A 16,029-nucleotide genomic window follows, 5' to 3' on the forward strand; every position below is an offset into this window, starting at 1 on the left:
ATATTCCTTATAATCAATGTATTTTACATTTAATTATGATAATATTACATATATTTAATGTTTATCACATTTGATTATGTTAGTATTTTTTTATAATTAATACTTCGATTAATGTTTCTTACATGAGGTGCTTAGGGTTAATATTAGAAAATCCCTTCAAAATAATGTTCAAACATGTAGATTTTTTTATAAGAAAATATGTAGTTGCTATAAATAAAACATATATACATACGGAAAGTCTACAAAATCAGAAGCAAAATATTGAGAATCTAAATCAATACATGGTTACAAAATGAATGAATTTATATCCGTGTGTAACGCGCGTGCTTTCAAAATATGCAAAGATACGCATAATTTATTACCATTACATTTTCTTGTAATTAAGAAGTAGCACCAAAGCTGTATTTCCTCTAGTGTTCGTTCCTATATAATAGATGTAAGGACCTCTGCTTCATCACTCCACCAAGTCTCTTTGTCTCCTCTCAAAATGTCTACTTCAGCAGCTATTTACAGTACTATACCTTCAGCTTCATCTGTGCTCAGCTTAGAGCTCTTCCTTTGTACTATTGTTTTTGTCTCCATCTTTGCGTTCGTCCTTGCTCCAGGTGGCCTAGCATGGTCTCTCTCAAAACCCCGATCCAAAACAGCCATTCCTGGACCGACTGGGTTCCCCATTTTAGGCCTTGTGTTTGCCTTTACATCATCTCTAACACATAGAACCCTTGCCGAGCTCTCAAAGGCCTTTAATGCCAGACCTCTAATGGCTTTTTCTGTCGGCTTCACACGTTTCATCATATCAAGCCACCCTGAAACTGCCAAAGAAATACTTTCAAGTTCTGCTTTTGCCGACAGGCCAGTGAAGGAGTCTGCTTATGAGCTTTTGTTCCACCGTGCCATGGGTTTTGCTCCATATGGCGATTACTGGAGGAACCTCAGGAGAATCTCTGCCACCCATTTGTTTAGCCCCAAAAGGGTATCTGGGTTCGGGGTATTCAGAGAGAAGATAGGATTGAAAATGGTGGATCAGGTTTCATCTTCCATGCAACACGATGGAATCGTTGAGGTTAAAAAGATCCTTCATTTTGCTTCCTTGAACAACGTCATGATGTCCGTATTCGGAAAGTCCTATGACGACTTCCATGTTGGTGATGGATATGTTCTGGAGAAGCTAGTCAGCGAAGGATATGAGCTTCTCGGAATCTTCAACTGGAGTGACCATTTCCCAGTTGTAAGCTGGTTTGACTTCCAAGGGGTGAGGAAGAGGTGCAGAGATTTGGTGTCCAAAGTTAATGTTTTTGTTGACAAGATAATTGTAGAACACAGAGAGAAACGATCGGAGAATACAAGAGAAGAAGCTGAAGTTTCTGATGGCGACTTTGTTGATGTTTTGCTTGATTTGGAATCTGAAAACAAGTTCAATGATGCTGACATGATAGCCGTTCTTTGGGTAAATATCTCAATTTTTAGTTGCCTCGTTTATATATATGTTGCTCCACACATGGGAGCAATTAGATTAATGTTTCCTTAGCTCATCATTTGAAGCATTCTTTATTTCTTAACAGGAAATGATTTTTAGGGGAACAGACACAGTGGCCATCCTTCTGGAGTGGATTCTTGCAAGGATGGTGTTGCACCAGGACATTCAATCCAAGGCGCAATCTGAGATAGATAATGTTGTTGGGCATGGTAGAGCAGTTGCAGATTCCGATCTGCCTAATCTTCCTTATCTCCAAGCGATTGTGAAGGAAACCTTGCGTGTTCACCCTCCTGGCCCTCTTCTTTCCTGGGCTCGTCTTGCAATCCATGACACTCAGGTTGGAGCACACATGGTTCCAGCGGGGACGACAGCCATGGTGAACATGTGGGCCATAACCCATGATGAACGAGTCTGGTCTGAACCTGAAATGTTTAAACCCGAGAGGTTCATGGAGGAGGATGTTGCGATAATGGGTTCTGATCTAAGGTTGGCTCCTTTTGGTGGTGGCAGAAGGGTTTGCCCAGGGAAAGCAATGGGTTTGGCTACTGTTGAGCTTTGGTTGGCTCAGTTGCTGCAGAACTTCAAATGGGTTGCACCGACTTCTGGTTCTGTTGATTTGTCCGAGTGTTTGAAGCTGTCTTTGGAGATGAAGAAGCCTTTGGTGTGCAAGGTCGAGGCTAGGGTTTTTTGATACTGAAAAAGCATTTTATAGCTTCATTTCTTTTTTTCTAATAACTGGGTTTTTTGTTTTGATATTTTTCGGCATATGATGTATGCCTTGATCATGTATCTATCTATCAAGATTGTTCACTTTTTCATGATCTATTCAATAAAACGTGGAACTTTACATTTGTGAAAGCACAGAGTATACATTAACCTACTATGTAATCCCAAATTCTCAATTGAGCATCAATAATCAGCATCAGATCAATGCATATACAAATTAGGAAAATGAAATTTAAAAACATCATTAGAGAGAACTGCAAACAAATTTAGTGGGCAAGAACTATCATACGTTCCAATATAGATGCACACAAATATCTATTCGCACAAAATAGTTGACATCAAAATCATGCATGAACTTGTGATAACAAAACCTTAATTGACACTCTATCAACAAATGAAAAGCTGTAAGAACCAAAACAAAGAAGCTGCCATGGCTGAAATTATGATTGATTTAGTGCTAGCATAGTTTGGCAGGGAAGGGTATGCCTCAGGAGGTGGAAGCATGCATTCTTCCCCATTAAAGTAGACTTTACGAGGGAAAGCCCATCCCTGCTTGAATGTAAAGGTGTTCTTGTCCTTCTGCATAAGAACTTCTGATTGCACATTTCCAAAGGGCCCAGCTTCCATTAACAAGTCATTATAGAACTTCATTCCATAAAACATCCCAGTGTCATCTGCACAACAGAAAAAAGGTTCACTCTTTCAGCAAACTTCAGTTCATATTAATTAAAGACGTTTGCAAAGAATACATTGACTCACTTATGGATCGATAGGGAACAAGAGGCTTGTAATCGAAGCTAAAAACTTGGGTAACATTGTTGAGATTTGGGTGTTGTGCCACAAGAGTCCACTGCGTATAGTTGAGTCTGTAATTGAAGTTGGTGACAGCCATCTTTACACGCCAATAGTCTTTGTAGTTTTGTTTCACATGCCAATGCACCCGTATGGGGCACATATGCCGAGTGCATTGTAGCAGTGGCTCATTATCTTTTCTGGGAGTGTTTATACCCACTGTGCTCAGCCTCTTTGAATCACTCCTATACATTTCAAAACAATTTGCAATCGTTATCGATCAATCATTAGCATTTGTTTCAGTAGCAATGTTTGTACATATATGATGCATTTCATATATAAGAAACTCTTACTTGATACACCTGTCTTTATTATGGCAACCACAGGAACAAGCTGGGCAAGGAGTGATGGTTTGATTGTAGAATGAAGAAAACGACACGCAACAGCGTGGATGCCTGGATACCAAAAACTGCGAGTACGTGCATGTCACATTCCATGTCACTGCATCCGGATAATCAAGCATGCATTAATTTTAGGCGTAAAGAAATAATTATTTAAAAGTGGGTTAATTATACAACTTTTAATTAACAGGAAAACATAGATAGATTTACTTAATGCTTGAGTCTTTCGCCTACGATCAGGAGTAAGATAGACTGTAGAGGGGACAATTGTTGCTGGGCCACAAGTGTAGCCAGGACCAGGAGCGAGCAAAGTGAAGTTCTTGGGCAGTTTTACAGTTTTATTGGAAGTGCCAGCGAGGCCGACACTGACTTGAAAAGCGGAAACAGCAGCAGAGGGATCTTGGCCCCATGATGACACCACTCCGCCTTTACAGCAATTGGATATCTGTTGATTGTAAGGAACTCCAGGGAGCAAATCCACAACCACGGGGTTTCTCTTGCAACAATGTGGCATGTTTCCTCCTTTGAACTTTGAACAATCTCCTTGTTCAGTGGTTTGGGCTCCCACCATTGACCAAATCACTTCTTTCTTAGCCCAATTCCATCCCAGGGTCCAACCAGGACTCATGATATGCCTATACATTTGAAAGTTGTTCATTGTCACTGTTGCCTGCATGCAACATGCAACATATACATATATATATATAGTCTCGATTTGTCGAATCTCATTTTTAATCTTGATGACAAGAAAACGATAAGCTCACCACATAACCATCTGGGGTCCAAGAGATCACATCCCATTTGATTGTTATATTTCCAAAAGGATCCAGAGGATCAAATGCCACTGAAATTACATTACGAAGTTGTTATAAGTACTAAATATATACCAGCTTACACTATTGCAGCAAACATATTAATCACTTTACCATACTTGATCTCTGAGAAAAAACCAAAAGAAGAACAGGCCATATGCTCAGATTTAGAACAGAAAAGGGGTAGCATTGGTTCTGCCACAACTGATATGCAGACTTGAAAACCATTTCCCTGACACTTAAACCTGCTTCTTGGATACTTCTATAATTAACGCAGCATGCAACAGAAGAATCTCCTTTGGTGAATTAAAAAGGCGAAGAATAAAGTAAAGAATATGAAAGACAGCTTACCTAATGGTGGTTGCATGTCTCTTGAGATTTTCAAGATTCACCCTTAGCTTTTTTAATTAACCAGATGAGTTTGTAGTTTGCTCAGAAATCAAGCAAGAGTTGTGATGGTTAAGTTACACTGGCAGTGTTTTAGAGTGATGGCAATTGGCAAGTCATTATCTCCATTTCATATATAATTAATGATCTGACTTTTTACCCGTAAAACCATTCCCTACCGAGAAGGACTAAACTCCTCTTACCAATAATGTTTGGAAACTAATCCAAGCCTTACATTTTCTTAAATTATTGACCAATGGCTATAAACATAACAATTGCATGATGGTAAATATCTGGAAATTACTATGATCTAGCTCTCATTTACACCACCTACACTAAAATCCAAAAACACTCTCATTTTCACCACCAAACTTTAAAACCTCGAACCTTCTTCCAGTTCCTACTTTATTAGCTTATTTTTTGTATTTATTTTAACATTTATTTGATTTTATTTTAGCATTTTTAAAATTCTTTTGTATTAAATTGTTAGATTTATTGTTTTGAATACATTTTTACTAGTTTTGTATATATTTGTACGAGTGAGATGGTATTTTAAAGCATCATCAAAGGCCTTAAAACCACAATTGAAGTCCCAAAACAAAGTGATATAAAGAGATTTTCGGATATTTGAGAGAACTGAGAGAGTTTCTTCAGACGGAGGGAAAACGTTGTCCGATTGATTACGGGCGTCTTCCCAACTCGTTCTGAGTGGATTGATGACATTTGGTTTGGTTTTTAGCCTCGCAAACACTAGTACAGTTTGCTGCCAGCCTCATATTTGTCAGCCCAATTTGATAATTAATTTGAAAACCCATAAGAGTTAAAATGACAGCCCATATGGGAAACGTGGCTAACAAAAAAAAGAAAAAGGCGGTCCACATGAAGTAATTCACAATCCAATTGAATAAAGTTGTTGGAAAAAAACGCAGCATGTATACAACACAAGATTAGAGCATTCCAATTTTTGGAAGCAGAAGTCAAGAGAGAAGAGGGGGGCGTTGCGCGTCATTCTTGGGGTATTATTCCTTTCTTTTCCATCTTATTTATTTATTGGAAGAGAAAACATCATAAATGGTCCCTATACTTTCTATAAATTTCGCATATCGTTCTTAAGTTCTAAAAACCTCATACATGGTCCCTGTGTTTTCAAAACTTTTGATGTTTGGTCTTTGTTGTTCATTCCGTCATCTTTTGTCTGTTAAATCTTATTTTATTAAAAAAATAAAAGAGTAACTTCGTCTTTTCACTTGTAACCTCTAATTAAATGAGGGAAACCATTATTCCACTCTATCTTCTTCACGTCAACTCCCAAATCCGTCCCTCTCCCAAGAAAACATTGAGCTTATTCTACATCCAACCATTCGAATACAAGAACAAAAATTGGGTTTTAGGGTTTAATTAGAATGATTCGAGAATGGTTTTCTCAATATGGAGTCTGTGTGAAAAATAGTCGAGCTTGAAGGAGTTGCGAACGATATATGGTATGATTCTTTAAATTTTTTTCTTGAATGTGTTCATGAAGAGAAATCAACATCTTTAACCTGTTTATTTTTGTGTTTGCAAAAGGATATGTCAACTATTTCACGTTAAAGCTATACTATAGTAGTATCTTCACCAAGCCACTTGAAAGTCAATACATCTTGAAGGAAATACATTGACAATATTGTATCATACTTAGATGGTGTTGACGTTTCAGTCCATGAACTTGATGGCATGGTTTGAGAATTAGGGTACAAAATTGAACAAACCTTTTACTACTATTTCTATATCCTGCATACCCCATTAGACTATGGCTTATTGCCTTTAGGTAATGACCAAGACGTAATTAAAATGGTTTTGTATGTCCCTAAACGCAGACTTATAAGGGTGTATATTGAAAATGGTCAAACTAGGGTACCTACTTATTTTAAGTCTCCTTCCAAAGTTGTTATTGAAGAATTGGAACCTGAGAGTGTCACCAGAAATGAATAGAAAAAAAAACCTTGTATAAGAGAAGTAGGATCATGTAGTAGAAAACTTGATTTAAATCACCCTGTCAACTATGTTGTTGAACAATCACATGTATAGATATGGATGAAGCGCATGACCATTCCAAGACATATGTAATATCATAGGTTATCCAACAAAGTAATGTCACTGATGTGAATGAAGGTGTGACCATGGGTACATAAAAAAAGGGATTAGTCATTGAAGTTGAAATTGGAACTCAAGAAGAAGTGTGTAAGGGTAATTTAATCAATCATGAAGTTGAGTCTGGAGAACCAATGGAAAGTTACCATGTTGATTGTAACTTCCAAGATGTAGAGGAACCAAGTTGTCATGCTGATGGTAGAGTCCATAATGTAAGAGTTGATGAAGTCCAACCATTTATAGAGGTTTATTTGGTTTTTGTTGAATATCATGTTATGTAAAATGTAGCAAATGGTTGTGAAAATCAAGCAAAAATGGATGTTCTAGAGGTAATGGTAAGTGATGATAATAAAGATGTTTTCTATAGTAAGAGTGGGGATGGTTCTGATAACAGTAGATATGATTTTGATGATAGTGACTATAATGTAGAGGAGTCTAACATATAATTTGATGTGGATGTAGACATGAGTGAATTCCATAGTGTTGTGGATGTAAATGAACATGGAATTTTAAACAAGCATACCAAAACTGCAGGGAATGACATAGTTGATGAAGAGTTGGAAGTTATTGAGACTGATGATTATCAGTTTAAAGGATTTCATGAAGATGATAGGAATAGAATGCTCAAAGAGTTGAGTAGGTCAACTACATGCTCACATGTGGAGGTTTATTTAAAACCATTTAGGGTAGGCCGGACCTTCAAAACAAAGGTGGAAGTTAAAAATTACAAGAGCTCACATGCTGTAAAAACAAGGAGGTCCCTTTACTAAGGAAAACATAATAAAATCAGGATAACGGTGAAATGTGAAGGTGTTGTAGGGAAATCTATTGAATCGGTTGAATGTGACAGGCCATTAACTAGAAGTTAGGTAAAGTGTAAGGGAAAACATGTAATTAGCAATAAAAGAGTATGTCCTTGGGCAGTCTAAATCTCAAGGCCCAATGAAAATCAGGATTGGATGGTGAAAACATAACAAGATGAACATAAATGTTTGCAAACGAGGGAAATTAAATCTAGCATAACCAAATATTTAGCAAACATAATTCTTCAGCAAATCTAAAGTAACCCTAGAATTCCAATCAAATCTTTACACAAGGAGTTGTGTAAGAAACTGGAGCTCGGAATGACAATTCAAAAGGTTGTTAGGGCAAAGACAATTGTTGACCGAATCATTAGTGGGGACTACCAAGTACAATATGGGCATCTAAGGGATTATGTTTTGGAACTACAAAACACTAGTCCTGGTACAACAGTTAGGATAGATGTGTATCCTGAAACATGATTGTCTAGTACCACAAGAACTTTTAGAAGAATATATCTTTTCGGGTGCATTGAAGTTAGGATTTAAATCTGGGTTAAGGGATTTCCTTGGAGTGGATGGTACATTCTTGAAAGGCCTGTATCCTGGGTAATTACTAACTATTGTGGGTCTCAACTCAAATAATGGAATCTACCCTGTAGCATATGCAGTGGTAGAGGCAAAAATAACTAGTTCTTGGAACTATTAGGAGAAGACATGGATCTAGGAGCAAATTCAAAATTTACCTTCATTTCTGATAGATAGAAGGTATATATCACCTCATTATTTTTCATGTTAGTGTATGTGACATCCCCAACTTTCACGGATGTCATCGTCAATACAGAAACATAAGCATAACGAAAATAATAGATTCCTTACATTAAATTATACTAATGGACTAAAACTCCTTGAATCTCTCAACATAATGTACCTTCAAACCGTTACCTATGATACAAAGTGTAACGTCCCAAAAATACGAGCCAAAAATTTCATTTTAAAACAAGCACTTGGCAAAACATTAGGAATAAAAGTTCAACGATAATGTCATTTCACAAAGATACTGCATGTCTAGAAACATTTTTATAAAACATTAAAGTGTCAGAGTACAATTTCCCAGGAAGATCTCGTGATGCGGAAAGCAAAGCATGTGTGTGATGTACCGCTACCGCGCCAGCTCCTTCCCCTTCGAAGAAGAGGTACCTGAAACCAAAGCTGAAAACTGTAAGCACGAAGCTTAGTGAGTTCCCCCAATATACCACATACCATACAATCACATAGCATACATACTGTCGGGCAATTCTGGGGTGCCCGACCTACCTGTGTCCAGCCATTCTGGGGTGCTGACCTACCCGTGTCAAGCCATTCTGGGGTGCTGACCTACCCGTCGGTCCTAACAACCGACCCTCGGGGACTAGTCCCCCCTCCTACTACCTCTATCGCATATAACATAACAAGCCAGCATACAAACATATCATCACATACTGTCAGACGTATCTGGGGTGTCTGACTACCCTTCGGTCCTAACAACCGAACTCTACTACTATCACATATAATATATCATGCCAGCATATAACGTATCAGGTAGTAGCAAACCTAGATGTTATCACACATTGGCCTCCTCCTCTTCTTTTTCACTTTTTCAAACAAACCCCCCCTCTTGAAAGATAACACTAATAATAGGGGTACGATATATTCCAAAATAACACTACTATATTGCACTAAAAAGTAGTACAAGGCAAGCAGGGTCGAACCACAAAGACACGGGACAAAAGTCTATACCTTTTTGCGCAAAGTACTTTGATCACAAAAGGGGGGGTTTGTTTGAAAAAGTGAAATAATAAAATAAAAATTAACTTGGGAATATGCAGAATACGAATTAGATATGTAAACAAGTTGTAAAAGTGCTTCGAGTTCCAGTTCTCAATGTTGTTGTTCAACTTGATTATGACTTGATGTAATTCAAGATTGCTATTCTAAGTTGGTACTGAAAGATATTAACATGCTCTAATACCTCTCGCTTGCCAAATTATCTAACCAAAATTCGCTCTTTGACTAGACCTAGCTTCACTAATTCAACCTAAACACGCTCTTAGATTGTATTGAAAAACTGCATTAAGTTTTGTACAAGCTTCCCAACAATGTTCATTTCTTCTCATACGGTCCGAAGTGTGAAAACATGTGATATATATTTTACAATAAGAAAACTTATTGCTTGTTACCAATTATTAACTTAATAGAATGATTAGGTGCCCTAAAAGTTAATTAACTGCACAAAAATTTAATTCATGAAAGTGGCCAATCAAACACAAATCAAATTTAAGAGTTCTAGTTTAAACAAAAACATAATCACTAGAATAGAATCACAAATCAAACATCAAATCATATGCTTCAAGTCAAACAATCAACATGTTTTGAACAAGAACTAGAAACTTGGGTTTCTTAGCCACACATGGCTAAGAACAAATCAAACAAGAATAAAGATGGAAATAATGTGTAATTACAACTTACAAATACTAAAAATAATGTTTCCAAATGATTACTGATGAAACCCTTGCAAAAACCTTCCAAATCCCCTCTCCAAATGTGCTCTGATATGTTGTGTGTGTGTAAAAATGACCCTCAACCCGTAATATGAAAGATAGGAAAAACTGTTAAAAGTTGGTTTTTGGGTCGAACATGGCCCATGTTGATTTGCACTAAACTGACACGGCCCGTGTTCAGCATGGTCAACAGCTCCCATTCTGGTCAATACGACCCGTGTTAAAATAGGCTAATGTGTTCAGCATGGTCAACGGCTCCCATTTTGGTCAACACGGCCCGTGTTGATTTTGCAGTGTAAATCCAACACGACCCGTGTACCCTTCTGACTCCAATTCCAAACTTGATTTTTTTTCAACTTTTTCGTTCTTCGCCCGATCATCCCGAAATCTTCACTAATGCTTCCCGACACTTCCCAAAGCGCGTTCCAACCTCTGGTTTACCTGAAAAGACATAAAAGTGTGCAAGTAAGGTTTTTCTAGAGACTAACATGAATAACATGAAATGCAAGACAAATGAAGAACAATTATGCTAAATAAATGTATGAAAAAGGACTAAAAGGTGCACAAAATGCACCTAACAAATCTCCCCAAGCTTTGACCTTTCTTTTCCTTAAGAAAGAACAAGAATCAGCTGAAAAAGGACGATTTCTAGATGGTAAAAAGAAACATAGAACAAAAAGGGACAAAAATCCTAAAGGCTAGGAATGAATGCATGCAATGAAAACCATGAAAAAGAAACATATGTACAAAAGATACTTAAGGAACAAAAATGAACCAAAGAAAAACTTAAGAACACAAGTAAACTTTTTATTTATTTTTATAAACATGGACATATACGATCATACTTTACATCAATGGGGCTCCAATCATTAATACCTAGGCGACCATCTTGCTACCTTCCACATATCACAGACTCCTAAAATGAGGAAGACCCTAAACGGTGTAACCCAATAATCCAACCATAGTTTTATTTAAACTTCATACCTTAATTAGCTTTTGTGAGCGAAAATAACACTGTTCGGGATCTCATGTCCTTAAGTCTAGATGGTCAAGAATCAAAATCGACGCATCCTTAAGAACCCGTCACGGCAAATTAGCTTTCGCTGAAACAGTGAGCCCACCCGAAGGGGCCTAACTCCTATGCTTTCACTTTTTGGAGAGCCACAAGTATCATATCACACAGTTCTTCATTCACCAGATTTGACTTTGAGATGGCTTTAATTTTGACTGAACTTAGATTTGTATCTTCATTTTGAGCTGTGAATTTTTCAATCAACTTTTGAATTTCTGAAAGTTTCTTCGATTAAGTGCTTGATTTTTTTTTTTGATTTGGGTACTGGATATGACAATTGTATCCATTCTTCTTTCTTGACTGTGTGGATCTGATACTTAAGCTCTCTGTTACCGCGTGGGTAACGCGTGTCAACAAATAGGTCTGTGTTCTGTGGGTCCAGAGTTGCCGATAAAGATTCTTTTTAAACATTCAGAAGCAAATCATCCTAAAGCTGTTATTACCGCCCACAAAAACATTTCAGAGCACATTTGGAAAGGGGATTTCGAAGGTTTTTGCAAGGGTTTGATCAGTAATCATTTGGAAACATTATTTCTAGTATTTGTAAGTTGTAATTGCACATTATTTCCATCTTTATTCTTGTTTGATTTGTTCTTACCCATGTGTGGCTAAGAAACCTTAGTTTCTAGTTCATGTTCAGAACATGTTGATTGTTTGACTTGAAGCATACGATTTGATGTTTGATTTGTGATTCTATTCTAGTGATTATATTTTTGTTTAAACTAGAACCCTTAAATTTGTTTTGTGTTTGATTGGCCACTTTGATAAATTGAATTTTTGTGCAGTTAATTAACTTTTAGGGCACCTAATTGTTCTATTAAGTTAATAATTGGTAACAAGCAATAAGTTTTCTTATTGTAAAATATATATCACATGTTTTCACACTTCGGAGCATATGAGAAGAAATGAACATTGTTGGGAAGCTTGTACAAAACTTAATGCAATTTTTCAATACCATCTAAGAGTGTGTTTAGGTTGAATTAGTGAAGTTAGGTCTAGTCAAAGAGCGTATTTTGGTTAGATAATTTGGCAAGCGAGGGGTATTAGAGCATGTTAATATCTTTAAGTACCAACTTAGAATAGCAATCTTGAATTACATCAAGTCATAATCAAGTTTAACAACAACATTGAGAACTAGAGCTGGAAACACTTTTACAACTTGTTTACAAATCTATTTCATTTTCTGCATGTTCCAAAGTTTATTGTTATTTTATTATTTCACTTTTGCAAACAAATCCCCCTTCTTGTGACCAAAGTACCTTGCGCAAAGAGGTATAGACTTTTGTCCCGTGTCTCTGTGGTTCGACCCTGCTTGCCTTGTACTACTTTTTAGTGCAATATAGTAGTGTTATTTTGGAGTATATTGTACCCCTAGTATTTGTTGGGTTTGACACGCCTAACATGTAGTGATCAAATCATGAGTTCACAACCCAAACCTAAGACAGAGTGCCCTCTTGAATGCTATGTATATCGCTAACATAGGGAAAAATAATGGTAAAATGCACTCAAGCGAATCGTGCGAATGAGGAGTTGTCTACCTCCTAATAGCGCTATACATAATGACCATGGGCTCAAATGAGTTAATGAGTTGTGTTAACTGATTCTAGGGACTTAAATGTGATAAGGCCTCATGAATTAACAATAACATACACATACACATCAAAATATAGCAACCAAGTTTGATACAAGTGAAATTAAATACAACAAACAATAAACAGTTTTTGGACATGCTTTTCCACCCTAAAACATTTAAAACCGAAAATAAGGGTAGTCGTGAATACACACGATGATACGTGAAGGTATTTGTGATGCCTTGAGCTAACTTCCCTCACGTCCTACTACCAATTCCCTACGATAAGGCTACACACTAGTAAGTCTCTAGTCGAAAATCTAACACTAGTATACTAATTTCTACATTATAATTATGCCAATATGTGTCAAAATTAGGTTTTGTATAAGTTACAAATAATTTTCTGAAAATTCAGATTTCCATATACCAGTTGACCTATTAACATTTGCAAGTGACAAATCTCATTTTGTGTTATTGTTTGAAATGCATTTTAGCACTTTTGGAACGGTATTACAAACTAAAAATCCAAAACTAAATCAAATCAGTTATAAAATTTTTCCCAACTTTACATTTTAGTTCTAACCATAATTTAGAACCCTATTGTAAGTTTTCATGATTTTTAAATGTGTTTAGCCATTTTTCCACCATTTAATTCCTTGAAAACATCATAAAATCGTGAAAAGTAATAAACATTTAATAAAAACTCACAATCTTTTTGTACAACTGTTATACATTGTATATAAACTGAGAAAAATACTAAAATTGATTTTCAAACAGTTTATTCCATTTTATGATTTTGTAAATTTATTATGGCAATAATCAAAATAAATAGGAATCAGTTTATTAAATTCTCCAAACATTTTGTGCCACTGTTACATAACATATATAAGCTGGAAAAAATATTAAAGCTGGTTTTCAAACAGATTAACTATTTTTCTTTGTTTTATTCATGTAAATAAGCATTAATTCGTGAAAAACTATTAAACAGTAGGTAAAATTCACTAAACTTTTTATTTATGATTTACATGTAATATAAGATATTTGGATGAAGTTTCATAATTTTTGGATAAGTGTAGCTAGTTTTCTTCAATTTAATCCCTTAAACATTCATTAAATCGGAAAAAATACAACATTGTCTTGGAAAAATTTTCATGAATTCTTTACGATGTCATTAAGATGTGAAAATTATAAAATATGACTTTGGACATTCATAATTGTATTTTGCTATTTATTTCTCTTCAAAAAATAAATTAGAAATCAACAGAAAAAAGACTTAGAAATGCATACAACTTCTTGAAAATCTTTGCTCACTGCATAGATGATACCCGAATTTTACCATAATTTAGTAACTATCAAAAGTATTTTATATGAATTATTTCTCTATTTCCTTGAAAAAACTATAATAAATCGAGAAAAATGAGTTATTTTCTGAAAATTTCCAGATCATCTTATTTTGTTGTTTGGATTTTGGAAAAAATTGGATTTGAGCAGAAAAAAGTTTTAGATGTTTATTTATGAATAAATCCTTTATGAGCATTCTTAACAATGTACTTTGATAATCAAGCCTTTAAGCTTGTTGTTCATCACATGCATTATGTTTCGAAGACCATACATGAACTTATTTTGTTCTAAATGATGTTTCTAAATGAAAAACTTGAATGCATATGGTTTTGGAGCTTTAAAACTTGTAAAACTCAAGTTGATGGATTTGATTTAGGTTTTGATCATTTGATTTCACCTTCTAACAACATGCATGTTGTTTTTGGGTGAAATCCTACCACCTTCATCATCAAATTCAACATGCATGTGAATAATCTCAAAGAAAAGTGTAGAAGAGGGAGAAAAGTGCAAGAAAACATGAAATTTTTGAAAGAAAAGTAAAGAAAATATAAGGAAATTAATTTTACCTTGAATATCAACTTCAGATGATGCAGATTTTTGTGTAAAACAATGGATATTTTCTGGAAATTTCATGGGTTTTGGAGCTAGTTCATAGAGGTAAAGAGTGGGGGTTTTAGAGAGAAGAAAAGAGAGAAAAGATAAATTCTATCTCTCTGGATAACTCATCTCTCTCATCATCTCTTTAGGCTAATACTCCACCAAAATACAGAGATGCTTATTCACTCATGAAGAATTGAATGTAAAAATATCTCCTAATGATATTGCTTCTAGGTTCGTCATTTAAAGAGAAAATGAAGATGGAAGTTTTAGAGAGAGAAAAGTGGGAGGTTGAGTGAATGGGAAGTGAAAATGATGGACTTTGGGAGGAGAAATGAGGGCAGAGAGAGGGATTCCGAAATTTGAAGAGGAGAGAGGATATTTTATTTTCTTTTATCTTTTTTCTAATTCCTTAATTTTTATAAAATTTCTTTCAATTTATATAAAATGTTTATTTTATATAAATTTTGTTCATAACTCTTAGATTTTTAGCTTATAAAAGTAAGGATAATGTTAATGAAATAAATTAATTTCTATTATTATATTTCCACATTTTAAATATTTTAATTTGATATTATAGAGTTTATAAAAATTTTCATGGGATTTTAATGTAAAACTTCATAAATTTAAGTTTTTAGGACTTTTAAAATATTTTAGTGTTTCATAACTCTTCTTCAAGTTAGAAATAATGTTTGTAATTTATTTTTATTGGTTTATTGGCATTCTATGTAGTGGTTCCGAGATTCAAGTGAATTTGATGAATGAAGTATACTAGTCCTAGTTTCAACTTTGATTTAAGTTTCTATGAGACTTTGACCTAATTTCTACTTCTAGGTCAAGTGCATGATGTGTCTACATGATTCATGAAAAGATGTTCAATTCAAGGAATGACCCGAATACGGATAGTCATTACAGTTAAATAGTTGTAGAATTCACATACCAATGTGAAATCTAAGTACACTATTCTTCGATTCTACTTGTTTCTAAGTTTCTAGTAGGTTATAACATAGCTCCTAGTTACAAAGTCTAGTATGTGTCGTGCCTATATGTGCAACTAAGTTTATTCAAATCTAGAACTGTCTCAAATTTTGAAAGGGTCACAGTTCCCCCCGGTTGAAAGAATTTCGTCTTGAAGTTCAATTCATGACGTATTCTATTAGAACTCAGCCGAATAAAATTATATAGTCGGAGAGGTGGTAATTTGAAGAGCTCTTTGATTTTTTTGGGTTTATTTCTCAAGGGAAGGGCCCAACTTTTTAGCTATAATCAAATTAGTGTTTCCTTAATTCGAGTTATACAGTCTAGATTGTGGGAAATTTGGTTCATGGAATCATGATCCAACCATGGCGACCTAGACGAAAAAGATTATCTGATTAGATATTAT

The 16,029-nt window shown here is 35.3% G+C and overlaps 2 protein-coding genes across 2 annotated transcripts; one reads left to right on the plus strand and one right to left on the minus strand.

Moving 5' to 3' along the window:
* Positions 1–458: 458 nt before the first annotated feature.
* LOC145061127 (cytochrome P450 78A5-like) lies at positions 459–2,326 on the plus strand. The gene is made up of 2 exons (XM_079008548.1): positions 459–1,447; positions 1,563–2,326. Exons 1-2 carry the CDS (start codon positions 488–490, stop codon positions 2,166–2,168), a joined length of 1,566 nt encoding a protein of 521 aa, XP_078864674.1. The 5' UTR covers positions 459–487; the 3' UTR covers positions 2,169–2,326.
* A 142-nt stretch (positions 2,327–2,468) lies between these two features.
* Positions 2,469–4,487, minus strand: LOC145061200 (COBRA-like protein 4). Its single transcript, XM_079008653.1, has 6 exons — positions 4,328–4,487; positions 4,161–4,240; positions 3,607–4,066; positions 3,349–3,496; positions 2,963–3,240; positions 2,469–2,877 (listed from the first exon to the last, which is right to left on the minus strand). The coding sequence occupies exons 1-6, from the start codon at positions 4,434–4,436 to the stop codon at positions 2,591–2,593; spliced, it is 1,362 nt and encodes a 453-aa protein (XP_078864779.1). The 5' UTR covers positions 4,437–4,487; the 3' UTR covers positions 2,469–2,590.
* Positions 4,488–16,029: the final 11,542 nt, after the last annotated feature.

This window comes from Lactuca serriola, chromosome 1 (assembly GCF_051521515.1).
Source record: "Lactuca serriola cultivar US96UC23 chromosome 1, Lser_US96UC23_V15, whole genome shotgun sequence".
In the NCBI taxonomy this organism is placed as follows: Eukaryota; Viridiplantae; Streptophyta; class Magnoliopsida; order Asterales; family Asteraceae; genus Lactuca; species Lactuca serriola.

What these genes read in the sequence shown, in the direction of transcription:
- LOC145061200 (XM_079008653.1), bottom strand. Translation starts at nt 4,436, where the DNA reads ATGGTTTTCAAGTCTGCATATCAGTTGTGGCAGAACCAATGCTACCCC. An exon ending in GGTTTTTTCTCAGAGATCAA is followed by an intron (nt 4,241 to 4,327) that starts GTATGGTAAAGT and finishes ATGTAATTTCAG; the next exon opens with TGGCATTTGATCCTCTGGAT. An exon ending in GGACCCCAGATGGTTATGTG is followed by an intron (nt 4,067 to 4,160) that starts GTGAGCTTATCG and finishes TGTTGCATGCAG; the next exon opens with GCAACAGTGACAATGAACAA.
- LOC145061127 (XM_079008548.1), top strand. Translation starts at nt 488, where the DNA reads ATGTCTACTTCAGCAGCTATTTACAGTACTATACCTTCAGCTTCATCT. An exon ending in ACATGATAGCCGTTCTTTGG is followed by an intron (nt 1,448 to 1,562) that starts GTAAATATCTCA and finishes ATTTCTTAACAG; the next exon opens with GAAATGATTTTTAGGGGAAC.